The sequence below is a fragment of the Dermacentor andersoni genome, chromosome 3 (assembly GCF_023375885.2).
Source record: "Dermacentor andersoni chromosome 3, qqDerAnde1_hic_scaffold, whole genome shotgun sequence".
In the NCBI taxonomy this organism is placed as follows: Eukaryota; Metazoa; Arthropoda; class Arachnida; order Ixodida; family Ixodidae; genus Dermacentor; species Dermacentor andersoni.
The window spans coordinates 94,688,441-94,714,523 of NC_092816.1; the positions used below are offsets into that span (position 1 = coordinate 94,688,441).

At 46.6% G+C, this 26,083-nt stretch overlaps 1 protein-coding gene across 2 annotated transcripts in view; it reads right to left on the reverse strand.

Annotated features, from left to right (window-relative positions):
- Positions 1–26,083, reverse strand: part of sno (strawberry notch) — a 100,789-nt gene that overhangs the window by 39,800 nt on the left and 34,906 nt on the right. For both annotated transcript variants that reach the window (XM_055076505.1, XM_050189104.2), the window contains exons 9-15: positions 18,712–18,847; positions 15,115–15,260; positions 12,826–12,939; positions 7,935–8,117; positions 4,252–4,349; positions 3,329–3,687; positions 13–105 (exon numbers count right to left, since the gene is read on the reverse strand). In XM_055076505.1, the coding sequence (XP_054932480.1) occupies positions 13–105; positions 3,329–3,687; positions 4,252–4,349; positions 7,935–8,117; positions 12,826–12,939; positions 15,115–15,260; positions 18,712–18,847 (1,129 nt within the window). The remainder of the gene's footprint in view (positions 1–12; positions 106–3,328; positions 3,688–4,251; positions 4,350–7,934; positions 8,118–12,825; positions 12,940–15,114; positions 15,261–18,711; positions 18,848–26,083) is intronic.

Below are 26,083 nucleotides of genomic sequence, written 5' to 3' on the forward strand. Positions count from 1 at the left end.
TCATCTACTTACCGTTCCCCATGGATTTCTCGTGCTTTTTCTTCTTTTTGGTTTTTTGCTTCTTATTTTTATTCTTAGATTTGTTCTTACGACTTGCCCAGGGATCTGAAAGAGAACAGTTTATTCAGTACACAGTAGAACCCCACTGATCGCTTTTCAAGGGACCATGGAAAAGAAACAAAGAGTGAGGAACATCGCAAATTGCCGCAGCAACATCGGAAATAGTTCTGAATGGCGGCCAGTACAGTCTCGGCACTCATATCTTGACCGGGATCAGCACATGCAATGAAGGGGCACTTATCGTGTTCCGTGACCGTGGCCCCTTTGCCCTCTTGATGTGCTTCATTGCATAATGCGGCTTCATTGTGGTTAAGGCTAACTATAAAGGACCGTCTGATTATGCAACGCATATAAGACGCTTGCTGGCCCCAAAATAAGTGTAGCACGTTTTCTTCTGATGGCGATATGCTTGTGCAGCATTTGGCTTGTGCAACTTCGGTTGCTTGTTACAACATGCGAGAGCAAATTTCTCTCTGCACCACTAATTTTATGTGACTTCTGCGTGAAAATGTAATGCAAGATGCCGGAACATTACAGAAAGGTGCCGAATCAAATGGGAACATAATAAATGAAAGGCCGTGGGATTTAGGTAGGGACTGCGAAAGTGCGCCAGAGAGGAACATACCGCATTTACTTGCATAATCATCGCACTTTTCTTGTAAAAAAAAAATTGCTGCAAATTTAAGGGTGCAATCATTACGCTGGTTGAATTTCCCGCGCGAAAAAATGTGTTCATCCCGCATTTGCTGCGGGATGACAACAGGTCAAGCAGGCAGCTGCCGCTGTACAATTCCGCTGTAATAGTGCGGGACTGGTGCGAGACAGCAAAACAAAAATGGCTGCCGGCAGAGCAAGCCAAACGCGCCGAACGCGATTTTTCTTCTTGCGAGTACATTACGCACATTGAAACAGTTTCTTCCATATCAGTAATGAGTAATCTCAATAATATCGGCAAGTGTGCGACAATAACATAGCCATGTCCACTTTGAGGGGACAGAAACAGAGATGGGTGCGCTTAGCTGCCAGTGACATAGAAACACATGGCGGGCATGCTGCAGAAACTGCGGCTTTTGTCTTCACTACAATCCTAATACGGCGCGTTTCCACTAAGGGTGGGCGAATATCTTGGCTGTGTTACAAGCGTCGGTGTATGAATAGGGTACACTTCTTACGTATCAGTGTAAACATGGCCACTATCGTTGCCGCTTGCAATTTGTTGCGTGCCCACGAGTGCAGACGAGAAGAATCAAAAGGCGCCTTTTTTGTCGTTATTGGCCAAAACCATTATGAAGCCTACAAGTAATAAAGAAAAAAAAATTATGGTGTTTTATGTGCCAGAACCACTTTCTGATTATGAGGCACGCCGTAGTGGGGGACTCCGGAAATTTGGACCACCTGGGGTTCTTTAATGTGCACCTAAATCTAAGTACACGAGTGTTTTCGCATTTCGCCCCCATCGAGATGCGGCCGCCGTGGCCGGGATTCATAGTAAAGTCAAGGCAAGTTTGGTTGTAGCTTTCTTTTTTTTTTTTTTTTCATGGAAGTGCGGAAAGTGATTAAGGAATGAAATGGGGCATCTGCTTAAGAATGTTTGGTGCGTGCAGACCGCTTGGTATGTCTTCAAGGGTCGTTCACGTAGCATTTGACAGCATTCGACAAATGGTAAGCGCGATCATCATTAGCTAGATTTGGCACACGACATATCGCTAGGACAAGTTCGGGGTGCGATCATTACACGAGAAAAAAAAAAATCGAATTTCGACGACAAAATTCAGGGGTGCGATCATTATGCGAGTAAATACGGTATTAACAGGGTTTCACTGTATTTAGTTTGTGCTCATACGGCACTTAACGTGCACCTTTTGCCCCCCAAAATTTGTTGGCCAACCAAATACAGAGGTACTTTGTCACGACAGAGAAACAACTAGAGACGTCTTAACTCTTGACCAGGTGCTCAAATGCACCCAAGAGTACAGAGAGCATTATGACAACTTTAACCGTTCAGGGTCGATTTTTTTTTACTGCAAATTTAAATTCTTCAGAGATTTCGAAAAAAATTACCGTCATTTTTCTAGGGCGACCATAAAGTAAGAAACAAATATTTTGCGTTGGTATATATGTACTGTTTATTCATGAATAACAACAACAAAAAAAGGAAATAAACTTATAATGAAAAATATGATGCAATGTTATAGACATCGTTCAAGGCTTAGAAAATGCGCACACAAGAATATTTCGCAAGTCTCAAATGTCTCTTATGCTAATATTTACGTCCATAGCGTAATCGAACTGCGTAGGTGAGCACACTCAAGAAAACTCTGTGCTTGTGTGCCCATCAAGAAAGCAAAATGCGCAGCAAACTTCCGCTAATCTTCATCTTATTGCCAACCAGAGGCGATTAGTTTTCGCGAGTCTCAAAAAAAGAAAGGAAAAAAAAAGGAAGAAAAAAAAAGAAACAGAAAGGGAAACGCATGCACGGCGACATCTTTCATATGCGCACCCCTGTGAGCAATAAACGAGCGAGTCACTGGCGCTTGCCCTTTGAGCGATTAGTAACAAGATAGCCGTCATTTTTGCAAGCGCAAGAAGCCAAAACCGCGTGAGGAACAAAACCCAAACTAACTGCCACCCGCTCGCGCATGCCAATGCACGAGCCATAGTATATAGACGCGCCAGAGCAAGCAAACTAGCTCTAAAACCAACCATCCAACGAAAACCGAGAGAGGGAGGCGTGAGAAAAAAAATCTCCTGTATTCCCACATAGTGGCAGCACATGCCAGGAAAGAAAAATTTGGCAAATTGGCACGCTTCTTAACGTACACACGGCACCGTAAATATACGGTATCGACCATTTTGGACTTGTTTGCGGCACCGTATATTTACGTCATTGACCCTGAAAGGGTTAAGGAATTTCTCGTAGGAGGTGCAAAGTCAAGGTTCGAAAAAAAAAAAAAAAAAAGTAGAATCTGAGAGAAAGGATCGGGCGGCCCGGGCCAGAGATATAGATCATGTGCATTGCATGAAATCAGCCCTGATGCACCTATATATGGCTGCTGCAAGCGAATAGGAAAACAATACTAAAGCAAGGCTTTCATTCTTAGCACATTTTATGGCATTTCCAATAACAGTTCACGGGAAGCGCTCAGAATTACCAAAAATATCAACTGAAGAATGAAATTTTCAGATAATTTTACAAGTTCCACGTACTCAAGCTAATGAAAACAACAGCTGCTGGAAAAAGGAGGCAGCACACGTAAATAGCCCTCACCGTCGCTGTCCGAGTCATCACCGAATGGGTTGAAGTCATCCTCTGCATCCGATTCGACAGCCGAGCTGCCCTCAGATTCCTCTGCTGCCGAACTGGACACAGACGGCTCAAAGTCGCTCTCCGGCTCGCTCTTGACCTCAACGTCACTGTCATCGTCATCACCCGAGGAAGCCTCCCTGTAGCGCTTCACCCCCTGCCGAGCCTGTCGAGCACTCTTCCGCTTGTGTCCCCCCGTCGAAGACGACGGGGGCGGCGAGGGGCTTAGTTCATCTACAATGCCACCCAGCCCCAGAAGCTTCAGAGACTTCTTGCGGTTGGGTGCCGGGAAGTGTTTCTCGATGAGAGTCTGCAAGACTCCCCTGCATATTCAAGGTTATGAGAGACCTCAGTGACATCTAGGGTCTCTTGGATGCCACAAATGCCACTTAGTGGTTTTACAGGCAGCCAACAGTGCTCAAATATCGCTTTCATTGACCCGCAAACACACCACTCGAGCATTCTGGACGAGAATGATACGTTGAGCTGTTCCAGATGCCCCACAGTATTTAGTTTAACTCCTTCCATGCCATGGATGAGCTGGGTTTGTCCATGTTTTTCGTAAAAATGGTCAAGCATGAGCTGAGCTATTCGATGGTACTTTTCACATTTTCTTGCAGTTTATTTGTACAGTGCTGTTAAACTTCACTATTGCAATACATAGTTGAAATTTATTATAACTAAATGCTTAAAATATTATCTACATTGTTTTTCATAAGAAAGTTTCATGGCTAAAAGAATTGGCCATCTTTGTTAAGGATTTAGAATAGTGTGGCACAGAAAGGGTTAAAGGACGGCTGCAGAAGACCAGTGTAATAGTGCAGAAGACCAGACTACTGCATGATATGAGCACAACACAAGGTGCACAACTGGATAGTCACACTCACTTTGCCGTAGAGACGAAGTCCGAGAGTTCACCACCTTGTTCCTCTAACTGTTCCAGTGTCCTAGCCTCCCCTGTAGATTGCAGGCCAATCACCACGCACTGAAGGATAAAAGGAGCTTGCAAGTTATGTCTTGCATGGTTGTCAGATGCACATAAAAAATGTTCAGCACTTTCACTACAAGTAGTTAAGTCATGTTGTAAACTTAAGCATGGCAATTCTCTGAAGCCCATGAAGACACTTCAAGGGTCTTCATGGCCATAAAGCTCAGCCTTAAAATTTGTCAGTTCAGTTTATGTATATCAGCAACACAAAACCAATTCGAAGCTATTACTAGTTGCAGCTGCCTCCGTAACCCTGTAGTACCTCTATCACACTCCTATATGCCAGGTTCTGCTATCTCTTTTACCAGCAGGCAAAAGTGAAATTTATTCAAGGTGTGAGAAGCCAGTGGTATGGAATAACAGGATTACAAATTATCTGCTAAATTTTGTATCAGCGAATATTTTGTCACAGAAGAAAAAAGCCGGACACAAGCATTGAGGTCTTACCATCAAACATTAATTATGGCAAGAGAAATTATTAGGAGTGTGTGAATATCCAAAACTTTCAAATAACAAATCGAATAGTGTCGTATTCGACTGGCTCTTTGAATCGAATAGTCAATTTCTGTAAATGCAAATATTTTATAGCATTCCCGAATGTAAACTCTGCCCAAATACCCTATTTACTTGTGTAGTGAATGCACCTTTCTTTCGAAAGATATGCGCAATGTCGGGGGGTGCGCTCCAGGGTGTCTTTAAAGTTGACATTTCCGAATTCCCTGAGTTTTCCAGGTTTTCCCTGAGTGCCATTGCAAAATTCCCTGAGTGACGCAGAGCTATATTTTATGTCAAGACGGGCTGAAACCACGTCGCCCGATGCCGTCACTCTCTAAGGATATGAAAAAATTCAAAAAACAACAACTTAATTCAGTTTGAATACTAAGGAGTAGTGTTTATTTTATTCAAAAAGAGGATAGAAAGGAGGGGTTAGTAAAATGCACAGCAAATAAAATGTCTTCGAAAAAAGTTGCAAATCGAGTCGGATCCGACATCCTCAAATACGAATAAAAAGGAGATGCATACAGAATCAAATACTTTCGAATATGAGCGATTTCTATCAACTGATAGCAAGCTCAGTGATGCGAGGCCCGAACTTTGTCACAATTGAGATTCTTTCCCAACAGCTCGTAAGTCAACCTCAACTGTACTGACATACTGTCAGCCCGCATACAACGCCTCAGTGTTGTGTTTCACTGCTTTAAAAAGTTTATTTTGGTTTAGATGAGGGACACCTGCATCTCGGCATCAGCCAACACTTCTTTCTTTAGCTCAAGCTCCTTCAAAACGGCGGCAGCATACTTCCTTTCCTGTTCATTCCTCAATATGTAGGTTCTTTCTGTTCTTGTCCTCTTTCCGCCACTCGTTCACCCCACGGACCATTTGAAGCATCTTAATTCTTGGTCAGTTGCACAGTCCAAATTCGATTTTTCGAACCCCTTAGGGACCGCGAAAACGTCCGAAAAATCAGCCAGCTGGAAAAAATTAATGCATGTCATTTACTGCCCTTAAGGGGCTCAAACCGCCACAGGCACATTCGAAAACGCTCTGAAGGCCTGTCGGTACACGTATTAGGCATAGCGGTGCTCGTACTGTAACAGAAGATACCGGATGCACGCGTGCATAATTAAGGAATACATACTGTGTCCTGTGGCAATAGCCCCTTCCCACTCTTGTTATGCTTCACTGTAATACATTTTCGTATGCTTCACCAAGTAACATTTCTGTATAGAGGCGAAGCTGACTTTCAGGAACCGGCTTTATGCAATGCACCGTGCTTTCCAAGCTTCTAAGCCAATCGCAAGAACCACAAAGGTGCAGTCAGTACCATTGCTAACAGCAGCGAATTCTTTCAATGAAAAACACGGCACCTAACGGCAAGGAGCTAACAGCGAAAGTCGAAGCAGCTAGGTTTAGCGTTGCCGCAGTGGTGGCTACGGCTGCCAGCGGATCTGCGTGCGAGAGCGCCGGTTCGAGGCGGCGAATTAATCAAAACGGCAGTGGTGATGGCTTTGATTAATGCCGTTTCGGACCTGTGGTCACGGCAAAAAGTCCGGAAAATCGGACGGCAAAGGGTTCTCGCGTCCGAAATTTCAAACGTTCTGATAGATCGACTCTATGGGGTACGTGGTGGTGCCGCGAAGCTGTCCAAATTATCGGGCATCGCGAAAGTCGGTCGTTGACTGTACACTGGAAACTCCTCCAGCCTTTGACAGGGCGTCAAATAGGATTCATTACGATTCCTGTCTATTACTTGAGCCAGGATTACCGCGACTTTCGACCCTTTCAACAAAATTACCAATTTTCCCTGATAGAGGTACAAATTCCCCGAGTTTTCCCTGAGTTTTTCCAGACTACTCAAAATCCCTAAGAATTCCCGGTTTTCCCGGTCGGTAGACACCCTGGCGCTCATATGCAGGGTAAAATTTTGAGCCATTTTTCGTTTTCCGCGGCCACCTCTGAAGAAGTCAGTTTCACACAAAATGTGAACTATCAATTGCGATGGCAAATGTGTAGGCAACTACACGAAGTAAGGATAATAGAGTTTTATTGACCGTATAAACTTCCAAACATTCGCTTCAACGCAAGTTCAGTGGCGAGAACGCAGCATGCACAAAGGCATGAGCCGTCACCGACCTGGCCCCCAACGTAGATTGTTTTGAAGAAAGGGTGCGCCACGGCCACGCAATGCACAGTTGCTGCTGGAGTAAAACTACCTCCCCCCCACCTCATTCCCCTCCTTCCAGCACCACGCGCGCGAGAGTAAACGGCGTGTTTCCTTCCTGCTTTCCTCCCTTGTATGCAGGAGATTGAGCCGTGATCGGTGACGCCCCTCAGGCGCAGTTGTGCAATACACAGTTGCTGCCAGAGTATAACCCCCCCCCCCCCCCCCTGGCCTTTTGCGTAACGAAAGACGCACAAGATTGAGCCGCGATCGTGTCAGCTTCCCTCGCACGCTTTTCACTCGCACCTACACCTTGCAGCGCACGGTGACAACAGCAAAAATGCGCCTGGAGAGTAGGAGACATGGTACGTTTCAATGTCCAATGCCATATCAGATGCCGAATCATACCATGTCTCCTACACCATGGCAGCAAGTTAAGGGTGCGATCATTAAGTAAGAAGAAAACATACTTCTTGATTAGAAAAGTGGAGGCTGCGTTCATTATGCAAGTGCATTCATTGTGAGAGTAAATTTTTACCGCCGTGGACATAGGATAAACAAAACATGACAACTTATCTAGTGGAGCAGGCTACGTCACTGAGGTAGCCATACTTTACATGCTGTACAGCAACCATTTGCACTTTCTGAAGGGCCAAGTGAATTCGAAGTAATTACTTGTTTGCTTCATAATGTAGTATGCAATGACAGAATCTTGCTAACTTTAATATTACTGGGACGTGAACATGTCAATTGTGTCAACTGTAATGACGGCTAGCCATCATTCAAAAACTATTCAAGAAGTATTCGATACTTGATTTGATTCCAATACTATTCCATTCGTTCTCAAAAATCACTGTTCGCACACCCCTAGAAATTATCCATAAAGCACACCCAAGCCCAAAGAGTGACCCATTGCTCACCTTGTCGTTCTTGACGGCCTCTCGGGCAAGGGACACCACGTGTGGCACCTTCGAAGCGATACAGAGGTACTTGAAGAAACGCTGATGTGAGGCCCAGAACTGGCCCCACATTGTCTTCTTGATGCGCGAGTCGCCCTCCATCAGCTCGGCTGCCTCTTGGAACATTGCACGAGCGTCCACCCACTGCATGGTAGCAAACCATGATTAGAAAGGAGGTTTACCCTTGTCCTGTGTAGGCCAAAATCATTCAATGTCTCATAACTACACATATATAAGCCTGTGCTGCCCTTGGATGCCCTTCCCCTTCCCCTACCCTTGGCCACCAATCACTTGTTCAGATAGACCACCTCTTATCTCTTCTGTACACAGAAAGAAGTGCCAAACTCCCCCTCCATCTCTTAACCCCTTAAGCCCTGTATTCATAAATACCATGGCTTGACTTGGTTAAGTTTAGCTCAAGATAACACCTGACATGAACACGCCCAAGGGAACACAATGAGTGCCTTGGGCATGTTCAATGTTCATGTTGGAAGTTATCTTGAGCTGCACTTGACCAAGTCAGGTGGTGCGCGAGTCGCGCCCGAGTATACTAGCTTGGCCACAGATGCACACCCCTGGGTTGTGTCCGAGATAACTTGGGAATGTGAAACATCCACAGACTGGTTGCGCCATCCACTCAGAATTTGGCTTACCTAAAATTTAGTGGTGTGTGAATATTCGAAACGAAATATTTGATTTGAATCTGTTGGTTTTCCATTAAATTCGAAAGACACTACTACTTTTAGAACCCTCGAATTGCTGTTGTCAGTTCTCGACATCAGCTTTGCCACAGCACAGCAGTGTTATGCAGCGAAGCCTTCAGAAGGTAGTGTGGTGATGCATATTTTTCGTGCAGCGAGGCATTTCACAAATGGGAGGGCACTGTCATGGGGCCCCTGCTGGTGCTTACGGTTACCTGACACTATCAGCTTAAGTACCCACATTTTGCTGCCTCTTCATGCATCTGAAAAACACCAGCTGCCAGGTGGAAACCTCTAATCTGCTATTAATCTGGGTGGGTGCCTAAAAACACGGTTTCCAAACTACAAATCCGACCAAATAAAGCTTGGCAATGGTTTTAGAACATTAAGTAGTTGAGCGTCACCAGGATGCTTCAATAGCAAACTGGATCAAAAATATGGCTTATAAAGAAGCAAGAAAAATGTCAATACCAAGGAACTCGGATATGCCCTCAAAAAAGAAAGCATCTGAAGAGGCTCCCTCTACGTCAGCACTGTCAAGAGACTTTGATAAGCTCACCAACCAGCAGCAATTCTGAATTGCTTGTGACCGCAACTTTCACTGACACAAGCAAAGGTAGAAAGATATGAGCATGATGAAATTTTCAGCCAAGAAGATCCATGCATGTGGTGGTGCAAGCATGGTGCCCACTGTTGACTCGACTTGCAAAGAGATAACCTGCCGATACAGTCAAACCTCGATATATCGAACACGGATATATCGAATTATTGCGTATATCGAACACTTTCTATATCACGTGGAAAATCGCATGCATTTTTAATTTTTTATTTCGAACGGGGCCGGATGTAAAATGGATATATCGAACTCCGCCGCCCCAGACCAAGTGCGCTCTGTTGACAGGAGGCGAGCTTTCCCGCAACACTATCGAAGATAGCGGCGGCGCGATGGGCGTTCCGGACTTTCCGGACTAGGGTGCCTCGATGTCCTCCTCGCCCGGAGCGGCGGGCGAGGAGGACATCGAGGCATCCTATTCCGGACGGCTGCGTACGACAGCTGCCCACATCGGTTGCGCAGAGGGCGCCATTTGAACGTAGCGGCGTACACACGCGGCGGCTTGGAGCCAGCACGGCCGCCTCGATCACGCGCGCACGGCGGGGCAAGCCGCCTCGATTACGCGCGCACGGCGGGGCTTGCCCCCGCCGTGCGCGCGTGATCGAGGCGGCCGTGGAGCCAGTTGGAGCGCTTTGTCGGTGCTGAGCCACACAGCATGTGCATTGAGGACTTCGTTGGCGGTGACGACAGCACCGGAACAGTGGCGGAGTTTGCTCGAGCCGCCCATCGCCGCAAGCCGCACCGCACGCGTGCGGTCGCGCGAAATATTGCACGTATCAAACACTTGTGCACAAATTTCGGTTTACGATGTGTAAGGTATACAATGTGCACACAGTGTAAACGGTAATTTGTGCACAATTGCTGGATACGTGCAATTTTTCGCGCGACCGCAAGCGTGCGGTGCAGCTTGCGGCGATGGGCGGCTCGAGCGTAAATCGGCCCTAACAGACGTGATTTCGCGGCAGAAGTGACTGCTGAGCGGCCAAACGAAGACGCTGCCGAGGCTGATCCAGCAAGAGCTGATGTGGCCCCGCTCCCGACTGCAACTGAGGCTGTAGCTGCTTTGGCCGTTGTACGCCGCTACTGCGGCGCAATAGAAGGCACTGGACAGTCTCTTCTGGACCGTTTGGACTATGTTGAGGACGCCGTGGTCAAGCACGCGGTTGCCAATATGAAGTAGGCTACGCTGCTTCAGTACTTTCAGCGAACAAAATAAATACTTTGTTTGAAGCTTCATGTGAGTATCTATTGCGCCACGATTGGTTCATTGATTGATTTGTGCTAGTTTTTGACGCGTTTTCTACGTGATTTTATATATCAAATTCTGGCTATATCGAACTATTTTGCGATCACCGCGCCGTTCGATATATCGAGGTTCGACTGTACTAGACACTAGTGTGTTCAGTGAGCGGCTCTTTTCGGTGTCTGAAGGAATTGTGACCTGCTTTTTGAACATGTTGAGCAGCAATCCTTCCTTCATGAAAACATCAAGTAACTGCAGTTATGGTACTGTCAAACATTCAAACAAAATGTGTCGTACTAGAGAACTTTGCAGACCACAAAGCAAAAATTTTCTGTACATTATTTGCTAAGCAATAAGCGAGCTTTTCTTTTTGTACCTCTGGTTGGTTAAAAAATATACATTTTTTGCAAAACCAATAGTATTCGTATTCGACAAATATTTTTGAAAAATGTGTAATTCAATTCATACTTGGTTTTCATTACCCGAATTCACTTTGAAATTGAAAAATGTGATACAGTGGAACCCCGGTCATGTGTCCCCCGATTTCGCGACGTCCCGAGTTTTACAACAGGTTAGTGCAGTCCCGGCAAACTTCCTGCTAAGACAATGGGTTAAAAACCTAGATTATATGACACGATATTACACACGTCCCATCTCGTATGACGACCAATGTGAAATTGCGAATCCAGCAACAGATGCGTGTGAGGTGCTGCCAGCAACGCCACCATTTCTTTCAGGAATGGGAGTGCACCCCTTTGCCTGCAGAAAGCTCCGATTGGTTTCCAGGCTCCCTCCTCGCCTCCTTTTTACTTCCCTCACGTTCCTTGCCCTTTCATCATTTCCCTTCCGCCCCTGCACATCACTCAACCGCCGCTCGAATTTTTGCTAATTCGTTGCCGTCTCATTGCAGTTTCAGTAGCGCCTGCTCCTGGGACTACGCGCGTTCAAGTGCACAACCGGCACCGCTACTGATGCTATGCTAAGCTTGCTGCCTTTGAACAGTGCCAAGAGCGCTGTCGGCCGCACACTTCGACAGTTCCATTGCCAAGTCTCGTGAAAATGAAAATCTCCGGAAGTGATCCCTCAGGAATATTGCACAAGCGCATATGGAAAGCACGAAAGCATGTGCAAAGATGGACCCGATTAGCTACACGTGAAGGCACGCAGGTTGTATCGGAAGCATGTGTTCACGCATGCAGTTTGGAGCTTTGTTTACGTGCAGGCACACACTTCTCAGGCATCTGTTGTTGGGTTCCCAGTTTCACACGTGCTGTCCCATCATGTCGACCCTGCTGGCTGCCTCCTCGAACGAGGGTGCCGCCACAGATGCTGCCATGCTTGTGCCTACATTCATGGATGTGCTGCATAAGGCAACATTCAGAGCTTCGTCTGTGCAGGCGACGAAGGCGTAGGTTACCTCCTTGTGGATGTTGCTGCACTTGAAAGACAGCTCTTGCTGCGTAGATCAAAGAAAGTCGGTAAGAAACTGATCGAATTTTTTTAAGTCTGTAAATGAGAAAAGAATGTTTTAGCATGTTGGCAGGTGCAGATTGCAGCACACGGTGTGCTAAAACTCTCCAATAAAGCATGACTAGCACCTGCAATGCAATATTCTTTTTGCATTTACTTTTTCGGTAGTTTTTGTTTCCGAGTCCTGCATAGTATTAGTGTAGAGCTTAAACTGAAGCTCCTTTGCAACTTTTTTCGGGTGAAATCCTTATTATAGATATTATTTTTGTTGATGGGATTATACAATGTTTCCGCATGGTCCCGAGAAAGTTGTATAGTCGAGGTTCCACTGTATTTGCCCACCCCTACTAAAACTGCACCATAGGTTTTCTTTTTATACGACAAATGGCACAGCAAAGCTTACTGACTGCCAGTGTAACTCGTGTCTCTCATTTATCTGACATAGCAGATCAGCGCAAAAAGCGCACACATTTTTTTTAATCATACAGAAATTTAAGAGACACATGCATGCATTGACTGCAATTTTTGTCTATCTATAGCAATGGCATGATGACAATGCTTGAAAAACAAATTGACCAGTATGCAAGCATGTGTGTTTGCAGCAACATGTCCATCCTGTATTTCAGACTTCTAAGCCAGCTTTGTGGAGATAGAACTATTGATTGATAACTGTATTTGAATAAAGTTTGTTGTGGTCTCATCACAGATGCACAAAGCTGACATGCATAGTTCTATAGAAACAGGGAGAGAGAGAAAGAAAAAGTATTTTGTGCAAAGCAGGAAGCTCAACAAGTGTAAAACAACTCGGTAATGATGAAAACGTACCAACTTCACCGATTCATTGTACATGGCAATGAAGCTCTTGGCCAGGGGGATTTCGTCAATCTTGAAGGATACACCAGTGAAGCTCAGCTGGCGGGCCATATACATGCCTCTTAACTGTAAGGCAAAACAAAGGAACATGTTGGTACAGTGAAACCTTGTTAAACCGTAGTTGGCCAGAGCTCGGAAAAAGTACATACTAAACGGTAGTACTGTTTAACCGAAATAGCAGGAGATCACCCACTTACCTGTCGAAAACAGAACTCTAAACAGAACTCTGAGAGAGTGTGATGAAAGGGAAAAAAAAACATGTAGTATTTATTCACTTCGCGCGACAAAAGTGTTATTTTCGTTTGATGCCGCAGCGGCCTAGCACGACGACAGTGGCCTCAAACTTACTGAAGCTGTGTGCCAGCTTTTCAGCCAGCCCCCTCTTCTCGGCAAACACTCGCATGGCAGATTCCTTGTTGGCGTTAGGTATTCTCCGTGCACGCGTGCGGTAGCGCTGCAGAAATCGTGAGGCACCTTTTTTGTTGCGGGGTGCCGGAGTTTGGAATAGAGTTACGTTATCGTGCCCCTGTTCTCGTCGCGACGATTACATTCATGAGGCTGACGTAACGCACAGCTTCTGTCATTGTCGGGCCTGAATCGCCCGTGCTATCACTTTCCGTGTCGTCCTCATCACTGTCGCTAGACGACACTTCGTCAACAACAGAGGAAACGATGGCGAAAAGTCGAGCCTCGTAGTCGACATCTCTTTGCGGTCGCAACAGCGCTGCTGAGCAACTTCGACGCATTCCAAATGCCACACACCGTAGTCAACAGCAGATCACTGTCACGTGCCAACGCCGACTTCTTCGTGTCACGTTCGATAGCACGGACGATGTCTAATTTTTCTTCTGTGCTGAGCACCCGGCGTCTTTTTTTATCCGTGCTTCGGCATGATGCGAGTTCTCGCTTGCACGACGCCACAACGTTCTCTGGCACGGCGTCGAAATGATGTTGATGATGATGCGGCTTCACGCGCAATCGCACAGGGCGCTTGGAGGCCATTGTTTCGATCTCTGAGGCTTGTTGTTCTGCCGGGCCACCGGATGGAGATGACGCACTGCCGTGTTTGCGCAACGAAAAGTGGAAACGCTATGTTTTAACCGATGCGTACGCAATAAGCTGATACGATTTGTGCGGATACAAAACACATTATGTTAAATGGCCGCTGAGTCGGGGATTTGACTTTAGTACTTTTAAAATGAAACTACTGTTTAAGCGTGTACGGTTTAACGAGGTTTTACTGTACCTACGGAAAAACCTGTAGACAAGCTATTACTTTCACAAGGACCTGATCCAATTGTAACAAGCTGGCAAACTTTCATTAAATTGGTCCCGAGACAAGTCTTGCTTGCATGATGCACACGCACACACACAAAAAAAGAAAAAAAAACTTGGGCAATGTTACTTTGGTGTCAGTTTACACCTTACAAAAGACTCAGTGGTTCTCAAATTACGACACTGTACTGCCCATCACTGACATGACTAAAAATAAAGCTACCGTACTACAGAACATAGAAGCCATGCTAACATAAACAGCTTTCTAAAAGACTGTTTGCCAGAGCATAGCCAGTCTTAACTACATCTAGCGCACATGTACACGTACGCATGTACCCCGATCGATGCTAAGACAAGCTGGGCCGTATGATCACAACCATAGGTGCCCTCAGCAACAAAGAGGCCCCCATCTTCAAAGAACATTCAAACTATGGCTTATCCTAGCAGTCACAAACCCAAACAGTACCTAGACAATGACCATATTGAGCACCAGCAAAGCAGCAAGAAAGTGCCATCCCCAAACCAGAATTAATGGTCAGAATCAACCTGTTTCTGAGACAGAGAAGATCACAAGACAACCATGAACTACCCAATAATGTAATTAGGACAACTACAGGCATCTTGAACCTTTGCCGACATGCGAGCCCAATCGCAACAATAAACCCAGTCTTCCGAAATTTGGTGACCCTGTAACAAATGCTATAGCATACCATCACAATGAAGGTATTAAATTTGGCATGTGTTTAACAGTAGCATTCACTTAGAAAGGGACATTGCTCCTGAAAGCTAAGAACCAACCCCAACATTTGAATTTTGTTCTTTGCTGATTCACTTTAGCAAGGCTGTACCTAATAGGTATTGTATTGCAGATATTATGCCTGCCGCTTAGAACAATTCAGCTCACTGACAGTCGCAGCAAACACCCCCCCACCCCCCATATTTAAATGGAAGCTTCTGAAAATTCACCTTCATATCCATGGCAACCAGCTCCATAGCACCAACGCCTCGCTTCTCGACAGCTGAAATGAAATCGGAGAACTCCCGAAATGGTGTTCCCTCACCCCAGATGCCTAGGCGAGTCATGTAGGCCATGTTCTTTGGCTCAGAGGCACCTGCAGTTAAAACGCACAGTATTAGGGAGGGAGGTTATGCTAAAAGCAGACACCATGTTTTTTAAAGCAAACATGTTCTAGCAAACCCATCCGAGCTTTCCTGACCATGGCTTGTGGGATTCTCACACCCGTGCTCTTGGGACAAAGGAACGAAAACACAGTAGTGCAAACAATCGCAAGGGCACTTATTGCACCTTCATAGATCAATGCCTGCTAGCTGAGTTGCTATCCACAAAACATGCCGATGGGCGCCCGACAAAGCTAGAAGTCAGACTCACTGCGACCGGATAACGAGCGAATATGTTCGCCCCATGCTGGATCCCAACGCCTGGTCATTCGCGCGTTCGAAGGAGGCCACGCGAGACGGTTTCGCAGAAGCATGGATCGGTGCACGCGCGGGACGTTCGTGGCGTTCGCTGACTCGCAGCCCAAGTGGGAGCGCCTTGTCTTTCCGACCCCGAAGTAACCCCACCGGTAGGCGGTGTTAGCAGCGCAACACTCGCCCCATCTCTCGTACTGCGCCTCAACCAGACCGACTTCCGCGGGCATCACGCAGGCCACGCGGCGAAGCCGGATTGCAGGAGAGGCGAGCTATCCGGGAAAACAACATATCAGGGGACGCATGAGAGTTGCGCATCACCACAGGCTGCAGGATGCTGCTGCAGTGTTGCCGATTCGAGAGAGAGAGAGAGAAAACTATGTGGGCACCTCAGCAATTCTTATAATGTGTAAACGCAAGAGCATTATTTGTTGCCGACTGTGCTGCAGAGTTTGTGCCGCCGAGTTTAGTGTTGTGGTGAAATGCTGCTGAGTTTAGTGCTACTGCATTATGTTTCAGAGCGTAATGTTGCTGCTTATGAGGTCACAACAATGGAAGATGACAAACCGCCCACGTTGCAATCTCTCGGCCGAGTTTATTTGCAGAGTTCTCATTAAAGTTGTGTTTCACTCATATTACGTTGAGTGTTTTAAGTGTTCTTTCTCCATGACGCCACTTTTCAGCACGATGACAACACTTTGCCGAGCAACGGTAGTACTTTTCTGAACGGCACCATAGTGTTCGACACCACAGTTCTTCATCGGGTTGGTAGGTAAACTCCACCTCACACTCTGGGACGACATTGTAGTCGTCGTTCGGCGGGGACCTGAAGGGTGTTGCATCTTATTCGCGCACATTTCAGCCATCGCTGTGCATGGCTGTAAGCGCGCCTGAGCGCATACGCAGTCGTGCGCCCTGCTTTAGAGGTAATCTGCCACGTCTGCAAAGAGTGGGCATGCCGAGACGGCGTGGCATCATGTAAGCTGTCTTCCCACGTGTTTAGTATTGGAGTTTGCGTAACCTCCAGTTTCGATGACTCGTTGGAGTGAGAGGCCGTCAAAGCATTCCCTCCCCACTGCCAGCACTTTTCGTGATAGCGTCGTCCCAGTGCGGGTGATGCTATCAAATGCAGGGGCGGAGCGCATGCAAAAGCATGGCTGGCTTCGCTTAATTCACACTGCCGACGTAAAGGTAACGTCGATGTGGCATGAAGCCGTATCATTCGTCACTGACCCCCAAATTCATCAAAATGAATTGTTTTCTCATTCAAACCTGCATTTTTCGATTGCCCAATAATACAGAAAATTTGCATGAAATGTCAAAATTTCTATACAATGAAATTTCGATATAACGAAGCAAACTGCCAATTTTACCTACGTCTTTATGTCGAGGTTTAACTGTATACAATGTTATTCCTTTCGCCGGCAAAATGTATTTACTAATACCAGTAATACAAGTATAGACTATTTAATGCTAAGTACGAACTGGTAATCGCCCTTGCGATGAAGAGTGCTATTACGTTTTTTTTATTTTATTTTTTTATGAATGGTTGGTTCCTTGGGTTGCTGCTGTGTCAAAATAGTGTCCCAATACTCGTCATGCTTACGTGTATATATTGTTACAGCACAACCAAGAGTGGCGCCAGTCAGAAGAAGACTATTTAACATGTGTAGGCGGAATCGGTCTCGACAGCCATATTTTTTATGCATCATTGTCTCTCTTGTAAATATTGTAAATATATCGTTATATGTAGCTTCTGCAACGTAACAATACGAATATGACGCAAAGCACTACAGAAATATGCTCCCTCATTTGGCATGTAGTTCAAATAATGAGAGCAATTATAGGCTTGTTCATGGAGATGCATGTAGCCAGTTTAAAATTCTGTGGGTCCTTACTTTTCATACTGTCAATAAAATACATGTACTATACTCTACCTTCTTTCTGTAAGCCACAAAATGTATCGCCGTCACATTGTACGTGATAGCCAAGTTCCGTGTGAGCAGCCTGCGACAGTTAATTTTCGCATTGGTTTGGATCTTCTGGAAACTATTTTCGCTCATTATGTACAAATTTCAGTTGTGAATGAAAATTGCTTCTGCAGACTGACATTTTCGCACTGCGTGGAGGTCAGTCTTTTTGTAGTACGGAATGTGCGAATAAAAACAAAAACGTTCTAACTTTTACTCGCGTCGAGTTCTGGCTGACTGAGGAATCGGCCAGCTTTAGTTGATCCACTTTAGAACACACACACAAAAAAACAATTGATGGTGCCAGGAAGTTATTTTCTTTACAGCACCCACCACTATATCTGTGGACTAGTTGAACTGTAGCCCTAAACTTAACCAGAAGTTAAGAATTTCAAAGCAACCACTTGCACGAAATGACGAAGTGTAATCTCTTACCTGCAAATATTGATAGTTAATGACGGCTTGCTATATAAGTATACTTCATTATAATTGCTTGGCACTGGTGCGTTCGAACGCTGTCCCAGTGCTTTAAAGAATAAATAGAAGCTTCCAAGGTAAATGCGGCAGAAAAAAAAACACTTCATAGACACTGCACACTTCAGCGGGTTCTGCTCCGCGATTTGGCCAATGTCGCCGCGCGGCCAGCAGACCTGCAAGAGAGCACGAACACAGCCTGCTTGCATGCTTGTGGGAAAGGAAGGCTTCGCGGCAAGCCTACTTTTCCCAGCAGCGTGCCCTCTCCCTCTACCTTCTGACCCCATCATTGACGTCATGGAGGCATTGCGTTGTGAATTATTTCCAGTTGGATATCTGGCAATGGCCAGTGGTGGAAGCGGCACTGCCGCGGCGCATAGGCATGGGACCGAGTGTCCCAAGGGAGGTATAGGGAGTTTCCGCGCACTGGTATAATCATGTACCAACTAGCCCAACAAGCCACTCTTGTAGACCAGGCTATAGATAGGCCCGAATGGCAGAAATGAGGTTAGTGACTGGACGGTTTATGGAACTAGGCGTCGTTCAATATTTCATTAGCTGTAACACATTGGTTTTATGGAGCAGGTGGCAGTGCCGCGGAAAGTCCGAATAACAGAGTAGGTCAAAAATAGATTATGCATCAGAGAAATCAATCAGCAACTGTATTTCAATACTGAGGGTGCATTACCTGTAGCACTGGCATAGACCACTCGTGCTTTGGGAAGTTTGTTCTGCAGTTCAAGCACAGTGAGGCCAGTCTTGGTCGGTTTGGAGGAGCCCACGGGACACAGGTTCTTGGCTTTGTGGCACTCGTCAAATACAATCTGACTATGCAGTCAAGGAGCACAACAGTGCATTCAGCAGTGCACGGTGAAACTATAAAGCAAGGTAACAGCTAGAGTTTCGCGAGAACTCGGGAGCCATATTACTTACAGACATGCAGCACATTCTCACAGGAACAACAGGACGCAAAATATTTGCTGCCAAAGATCAAAATAATTTTTATGATCTATACAGGGTCCTGAATATTTCGCTGCGCAATTTTCCGCTCACCGCTGCACTGTTCTTGCTCAAATTTTGCAGAACGATCACATTTTAGCGTCAATTTCGTTTAGTATAACATTGGCACACAGTTAATTGCCTGGTGTATAAGAAAAAAAAAAGGATAATTTGCCTGCACTTATGGGAATGCGAGCTGCTGCCATGACGGTGCAAGCATAAACTTGTGCCGCCGCCTGCCATCAGCTGCAGAAAGCAGCATTAAAGGAGAGCTGTCGCGTGTTGTCCGATCCTGGAACAGGTGACTGACCTCCCTGGAGCACTGTTTTCTGCAGCTGACAGCAGGCGGTGACACGAGTTTATGCTTGTGCCATTGCAGCAGCAGCTCGCATTCCCATAAGTGTAGGCAAATTGGCATTTTTTTTTCTTAAAAACCGGGCACTTAGCTGTGCCTATGTTATACTAAATGAAATTGACGCCAAAATGCGATCATTCCGCAAAATTTGAGCAACAACAGTGCAGCGGTGAGCGCAAAATCTTTTTTACAATGTGCGCAGCAAGAGAATCAGGACCCTGTACAGTTTCCAACAGATTTTCAGACTCCAAAAATTCAGACTTGATGGATATTCCAGACTTCATAAATGCACCGTCAGGGTTCCAATAAAGCTAATGCATTTTCACAACCGATTTTTCGTACAAATTTAAGTCCAAAAGTTCGATTTTCCGGACTAAATCGCTCATTCCAAGCCACGCTACCCATCTTGAGGGCTGCCACGTTGGACTTTCCAGCAGCCTGCTCTAGCCTCCAAGATTGGGATGCGCACACTTTCAATAGACCATTTCATTGAGGGCACCAACATATTGCGATTGCAGCGCCATGCTGGGATGTGGGATTGCGCTGGAGGGTGCACGGCGAACATGCTGTTGTCGACAAGTGGCAAGTTTTCGCGCTTTCCCGAGAGGTATCAACAAGTTGTTCGGATTGGAAAGCTTCTTAGGGTGTCATCATTAGGCTTTTAGCTTTGATAGAGCCACAATATCAAAAGGTGACGAGCCTAGAGGCGTTCCTGCAGCTCTGCCCACGATCGAAATAGGAGGCAAGTCAAGTCTGAACATTGTCGATACATAACGTATACATGTAACCTGTCATTATTGTATGTCTAGCCTTGAACTCTATTGAAGTATCACTCAGGCGACAACAATCAGAGGTGTCTCCATGTATCATGCGGTGTGCCTCACCAGCGTACATCCCAGTCCAGGTAACTGCAAAGCTTCAAGGAAGCACGTTTTGCTAGCTTTTGTGGTCCTAAAATTTTCGCGGTACAATTTTATACACATTATTTATCTGGCACCCGGGCATCAAGCTTTACAAAATAAAGAACTGTAAAATATCTCGATCGAAAAGGCTGTTAACATGGACAAAAAGAGCTGATGATAGCAGCTGCAAATATGCCACGAACAACCACAGGCACGCGACGCACTGAAAGATTATGGCACTCTTAGGTTCCGAATGGTGCCTGTGCATGCAAGGGCACCACGCCTACTTGAGAGAGCTGAAAAACAAAGAACTACTCTTTGCAACAGCAACATTATTTTATGCAGTAATGCAGTGTGCAAAGAGCGGTGCCTACAGCTTGCCGGCGAGATTCGGAAGCATGGGAGAGCCCATGCGAACTAGGGCCGGCCAGTACACAGTCGGCACGGCTTTGGTTACAGGATGGAAAACAACACACCTTGATTTCTTAGTCGGCACGTACTGTTTTCATAATACGTCCTCGGTCAACTTACGCCAAAAGTAATGTGCGTGCACGAAGAAATAGTTAGCTTCATCCATTTGCAATAGTTGACCGACTCGAATATGCACCTTTAAAAATTAAATTACGGGCTTTTACCTGCCGAAACCACGATCTCATCATCAAGCATGATGTAGTGGGGGACTCCGGAATTTTTGACAACCTGGGGTTCTTCACAAGCACCTAAATATACGTACACGGCTGTTTTCGCATTTCGCACCCATCGAAATGCGGCCACCATGGCCGGGATTCGATCCCACAACCTCGTGCTTAGCAGCCCAACACCATAGCCATTAAGCAACCACGGCGGATAATACACACCTTCCTTTCATATCCTAGTGTGATCATGGGTGCCCAGTTCCGAGTTCATTGCCGAGCACTCACTGGGAACAAAACCTTTCCAACGTATGCGCGATGCCATCAAGTCCTTTCTGTCTATGCTGGCAATACAAAGCAGACGCTTCTCTTCTATCGCAGCAGCGGTGTCCATGAAGTCGCTATGGCTGAAGATGCACATCACGCTTGCTTCCTGAAGTTATTTATGGAGCTAAATACAGCAGCGTGTCGTCGACCTAGAGTCATCCGACGTTGCAGAAATACCCAACAGAACACATTATAATCGCACGAATTCGCAATTAAGCCACTAGCTTTCGAAGCTGCCACTGGAAGCAAACAGAATTCACACACACCAGTGTGAGGAGGAGAGCGGCACGGCACGCTGGTTCAAGGCTATGTACCTCCTCGCTGATAAAACGGCTTATAGAGGAGTACGAAGCCAAAAAAAAAAGAATATATATATATATATATATATATATATATATATATATATATATATATATATATATATATATATTACCTCGAATGTAGGCCGAACAAAAAAAGCGAGGGCAGCGTTCACAAAATGCAAACAGCATTTATTGAATCTGAACATGCAGAGCTCATTCAACGTCATTGTCACTGCTAGACTCGTCGCTGTGTTCCTAGTCACTGTCATCTTCAAACAGTGCACTATCTTCTGTACCGTCAAGCGCATTAGATATGCTGCACTTTTTAAAGGCGCACACGATCAAAGTACATGGGATGTCGTCCCACGCTGCAGCTACCCAGCCCACCAGCTGCAATAGCGATGCACGTTTGATGCGGCCCATTGCCGTTAGCATGTGGTCTTCGTCAGTCAACCAGTACGCGTTTGCTGATGAATACATCAAGTGGCTGCAACGGCCTGTCATGAAGCTTGGTATGACAGCGAGGTCTGTGTTCGCTTGGGCGAGCGCAGCCCTCACGTTGTGTCAGAGATGTCGGACGATCTCGCCACTGCCACCAGTTGTAGGGGTTGTAGGTCGAAGGGAGGAACTTGGGAGGACAGGACTAGGATTTACATATTTTTACATTAGAACAAGATACATTCGACAGTCTAGCGTGACTCCCAAATGGGGCACGCAAGACGAAGCATACAGCATGCGAGCACGAAGCTCCAAACATGCAGCACAGAGCACGACCACACAGCTCACGAGCACGATCACAGAGCACACCTAGGAGCCCACAAACAGCCGCTTATAAACATTCTGTCCTCCCTAGATCCCTAGGTGAGGGAAGAATGGCAGTTCACCGCCGATTCGTAGCGTCCAGCATCAACGTAGTCGACCCGCCTTTTTTTGGAGGAGGAGGGCTCACACACACACACACACACACACACACACACACACACACACACACACACACACACACACACGTAAGCACCGCTTTCGGTGCCCCCGAGGCCAGACGGGCTTTGCAGCACTTGGGGCTTACGTCTTGAAGGGCGCTTGGGAAGGTGCCACCATATACCTTCCCTCGGAAACTCCCCCGCTCACGGCAGACCAGGTCGGCGCTGGCAAGTTCAGTAACAAAGCCTGGTTCATCGAACTCATCTCGGCCTTCCCGCAACGGAAAGTTGCCGACTCGGCGTATTGTCCTCCTCACACAGTCGGTCGCCGCAGCAGACATCGTGACACCAAGAGGCTGGAGAAGGACGGTCGGTTCCTAGAAAACGCCAACCCTGCTGCTGCAGCTGGCTGAGAATGAGAAACTTTGCATGTCGCCACCTCAGCAAGCCATTGCTTAAAGTTGTCAGTCAAGTGCCCACGGTAAGAGTCGACGACAAGGAGCGAGTTCTTTGTCAAAAGGGCTCCTGGATGCCGTCGCCACACATTCTTAACCCACTATTCCACCATCCCACCCGTTGTCATTTGCCCACACAATGACATTTCTTGGGAAAGTTTCTCGAGCAGGCAGTGTCTTCCTTTTAAATATCATATAAGGAGGGAGTTTGTGTCCATCAGCTGTGCAGCACGGCATCACGGTTGCGCACTGCTTCTCGTAGTCCGCAGAGCACATCTCCACCTCCTTGGCACTGTTTTCATTCACGGTGTACGCCACTGGCATATCAAAATACACAGCCGTCTGGTTGGTGTTGCCGATTTGCCCAAGGTTGTAGCCTGCCGCTTCTCTCTTCGCAGCACGTAGTGCTGAAAAGCTATCAGCTTTTCTTCGAAACCGCTTGACAGCTTCTGGGTGATTGTAGTGCAACGTCGGAGGCTGAAGCTGAAGCGCTTCATAAATTTCTGAAGCCAGCCCCGGCTGGCTTTTAAGTCCTTTGGTGTTAGGCCTCGCTCCCTCGCTTGGAGCACTTCTGTTGTCACTGGAAGGGCAGCTGCTCTCTGCATCCGAACAAAGTCGGCCAAACCTGTCTTCACTTCGTGGTGACAGCCTTTCTTTGGTCCGCTAAATGCCATCCTCGTTGCGGCGCACTGTTAGGATCGGCCTGCAGCTATTTCAGCCCGCTGCACGTGTTCCAATCCAACCGGACGGGGCACACTTCAGAGAACTGCGGATAACCGGCAGCCACGTGGCGCGAGGTCAGCTCAGGGGAGTTCTCGAGGAGAGGTGATTGGCGGAACCTCCCCATGAGCTTTTCGAGACACCAGACAATGTGCTACCCGGCCGTGTCACCCGGGATGGCTCAGAGTTCTACGAAGCCCCTCTGACGTCGGCTCCGGACCATTACACCTGTGCGGCACTGAAACCTGTGCAACATGTGTATGTGAGCCCGCCTCCTCCAAAAGGGCGGGTCATCTTAAGGGGAGACGCGGGTCTTGAAATGACAAAAAATCGCAAAAAAGTCGATTTTCGGAAAAGTGCGTTTTCGCTACGTTTATACATTCAAGAATCCCTCCGCGAAATCTAGAACCTAAATTTAATCGGAAAATAATAAAAAAACACACTTATACGGGCCACGGTGGCCGCGGAATTAGCAAAAAATCGCCAAAAATGTTCGAACTTCGCGCCGTCGTCATTTGCGAACGCGTTGGCCGGCGGGCGCCATTTTGAGCTTGTTTGGAAGCTGCTTTCTTTGTGCGTATTTTGCGTCGGTTCAAGATGGCGTAGGTGAGGAGGAACCGACGCTATCGCGTCATTTCTGAAGGATGCGCCCGTGCCGCTGATTGGTCAAAGCACGCACGCCCCCCGCGCGCCTCGCTCCTATTGGTCCGGCGCCGTTTGAGTGCCGATTCCCGCGTTCCCGACAGGCTGGTCGCTCTCGTGCGCGCTGCGTGTTTGTCCCTGTGGTTTCATCGCGCCGCTCGCTTCTCGACAACGTTCGATGAAGTGTCTTTTTCGCTGCCTGAATGGCTGGAGGAGATCGTCGTCTGAAGATTACTACGCGTCAAGCGTTCGGCAAGGCGCGATGGCGGCCGTGGAATGCGCGATAGAAGACTGATAAGCTTGTCGTGTACCCGGAGTTGCCGGCTGCTGGTCTGCCTGAAGATTCTGCCGGATCGAGTTCCGAGCTGCAATCCAGTACGTCTAGCATCAACACTTGGTCCACCCACGCCTCGCGTGTTGGCGCAGACCGTGTAGATACCGTTTTCTTCACGACCGAAGAAAGAAGCAAGCGCGCAGCGATCGCCGATAAGGCGAAAACGCGCCCGGCGTCGCAGTCTGCAACGGAGCGAAAGTTGGAGCTGCTGGGTGTTGACACGAAAGAGGACGTCAGCGACAGCGGAACGGAACTTGCGATCGTGGATTTATCCGTGGTGCAATACTTTCTTGGACTTATGCCGTGTCCCGTGTGCGCCAAGAAAACGCTGATGCTTTCGAAGGACCCCGCCAAGGAGTACGGGCTCTGTGCCAAGCTTGTGCTGGAGTGCTCCACGTGTGGCATGCGCGAAAGGATCGTCGAAAGGATCGTCGGAGGTTCACATGTCCAACAAGGATCACAAAAACAGAAATGCTTTGATAAACAAGCTTGCAAAGAGGCACAAGCCACCAACAGACTCTGCCTACAGTCTTGGGCATTTATAGGTATAGGTGTGACCTTTTGCTGAATGCACAATTGTGAGAGTGTGCAAGAGATATAAATTTTTTTTACAATTTAAATTCTGGGATTTTACGTTCCAAAACCGTGATTTGATTGTGGACCAATTTTGACCACTTGGAAAGCGCTACAACACAAGCACATGAAGTTTCTTGCATTTCAGCTCCATTGAAATGTGGCGACCACCACTGGGATTTGATCCCAATTTTTTGTTGTAGCCGTAAACTTTGTGGAAAGGACATATTTTGTTGTGGCCATGAACTCTGCACAACTTTATTTGCATAGGGATGCCATTTGTGTGCCTTCTGTTCAACAAGGAACTAAAATAGGAATGTGAAGCTCATGGTGCTAGCTTTCTGGCATTGCTTTCAATGACTATGCATGATTTTGCAACCAATATCTCAATGTTATTTTTGCAAAATGGCCATATATATGTCATGAACTTGTTGCTGAAAGACAGGGCTACATGGTGGTGCAATTAATATTGCCATATTGTTAGCCCATTAAAAGTTACAGTGAACTGAAAGTTCAAACTCATTTTTCTCAGCTTCATTTTTTTGGACACCGCACACTGCCTTACGGGGGATCTTCATATGTTCTTTCGAAGTACCAGCAAAATGTTTGGTATCAATATATTTGTGTCGAATGGATCTAGCCGGTGATGCTATTTATTTATTTCTAAAGCTGCCGGCTAAATTTTAATTGCCACTAAATACAAACGAAAATTAGCAGAAATATTTGAATTATGTTTACATCTGTTATTTTTGCATTATAATTGCACTGAGAACAATAAAAATAGCATCACCGGCTCGAGCTACTCTCTGGCGTTCTGGCCATATACTTTGTTTTTCCTTTTGACAAAATTAAGTTTTTGAAAAGTCCCGTAAGAAATTGATTGAATTTCTGTATTAAAA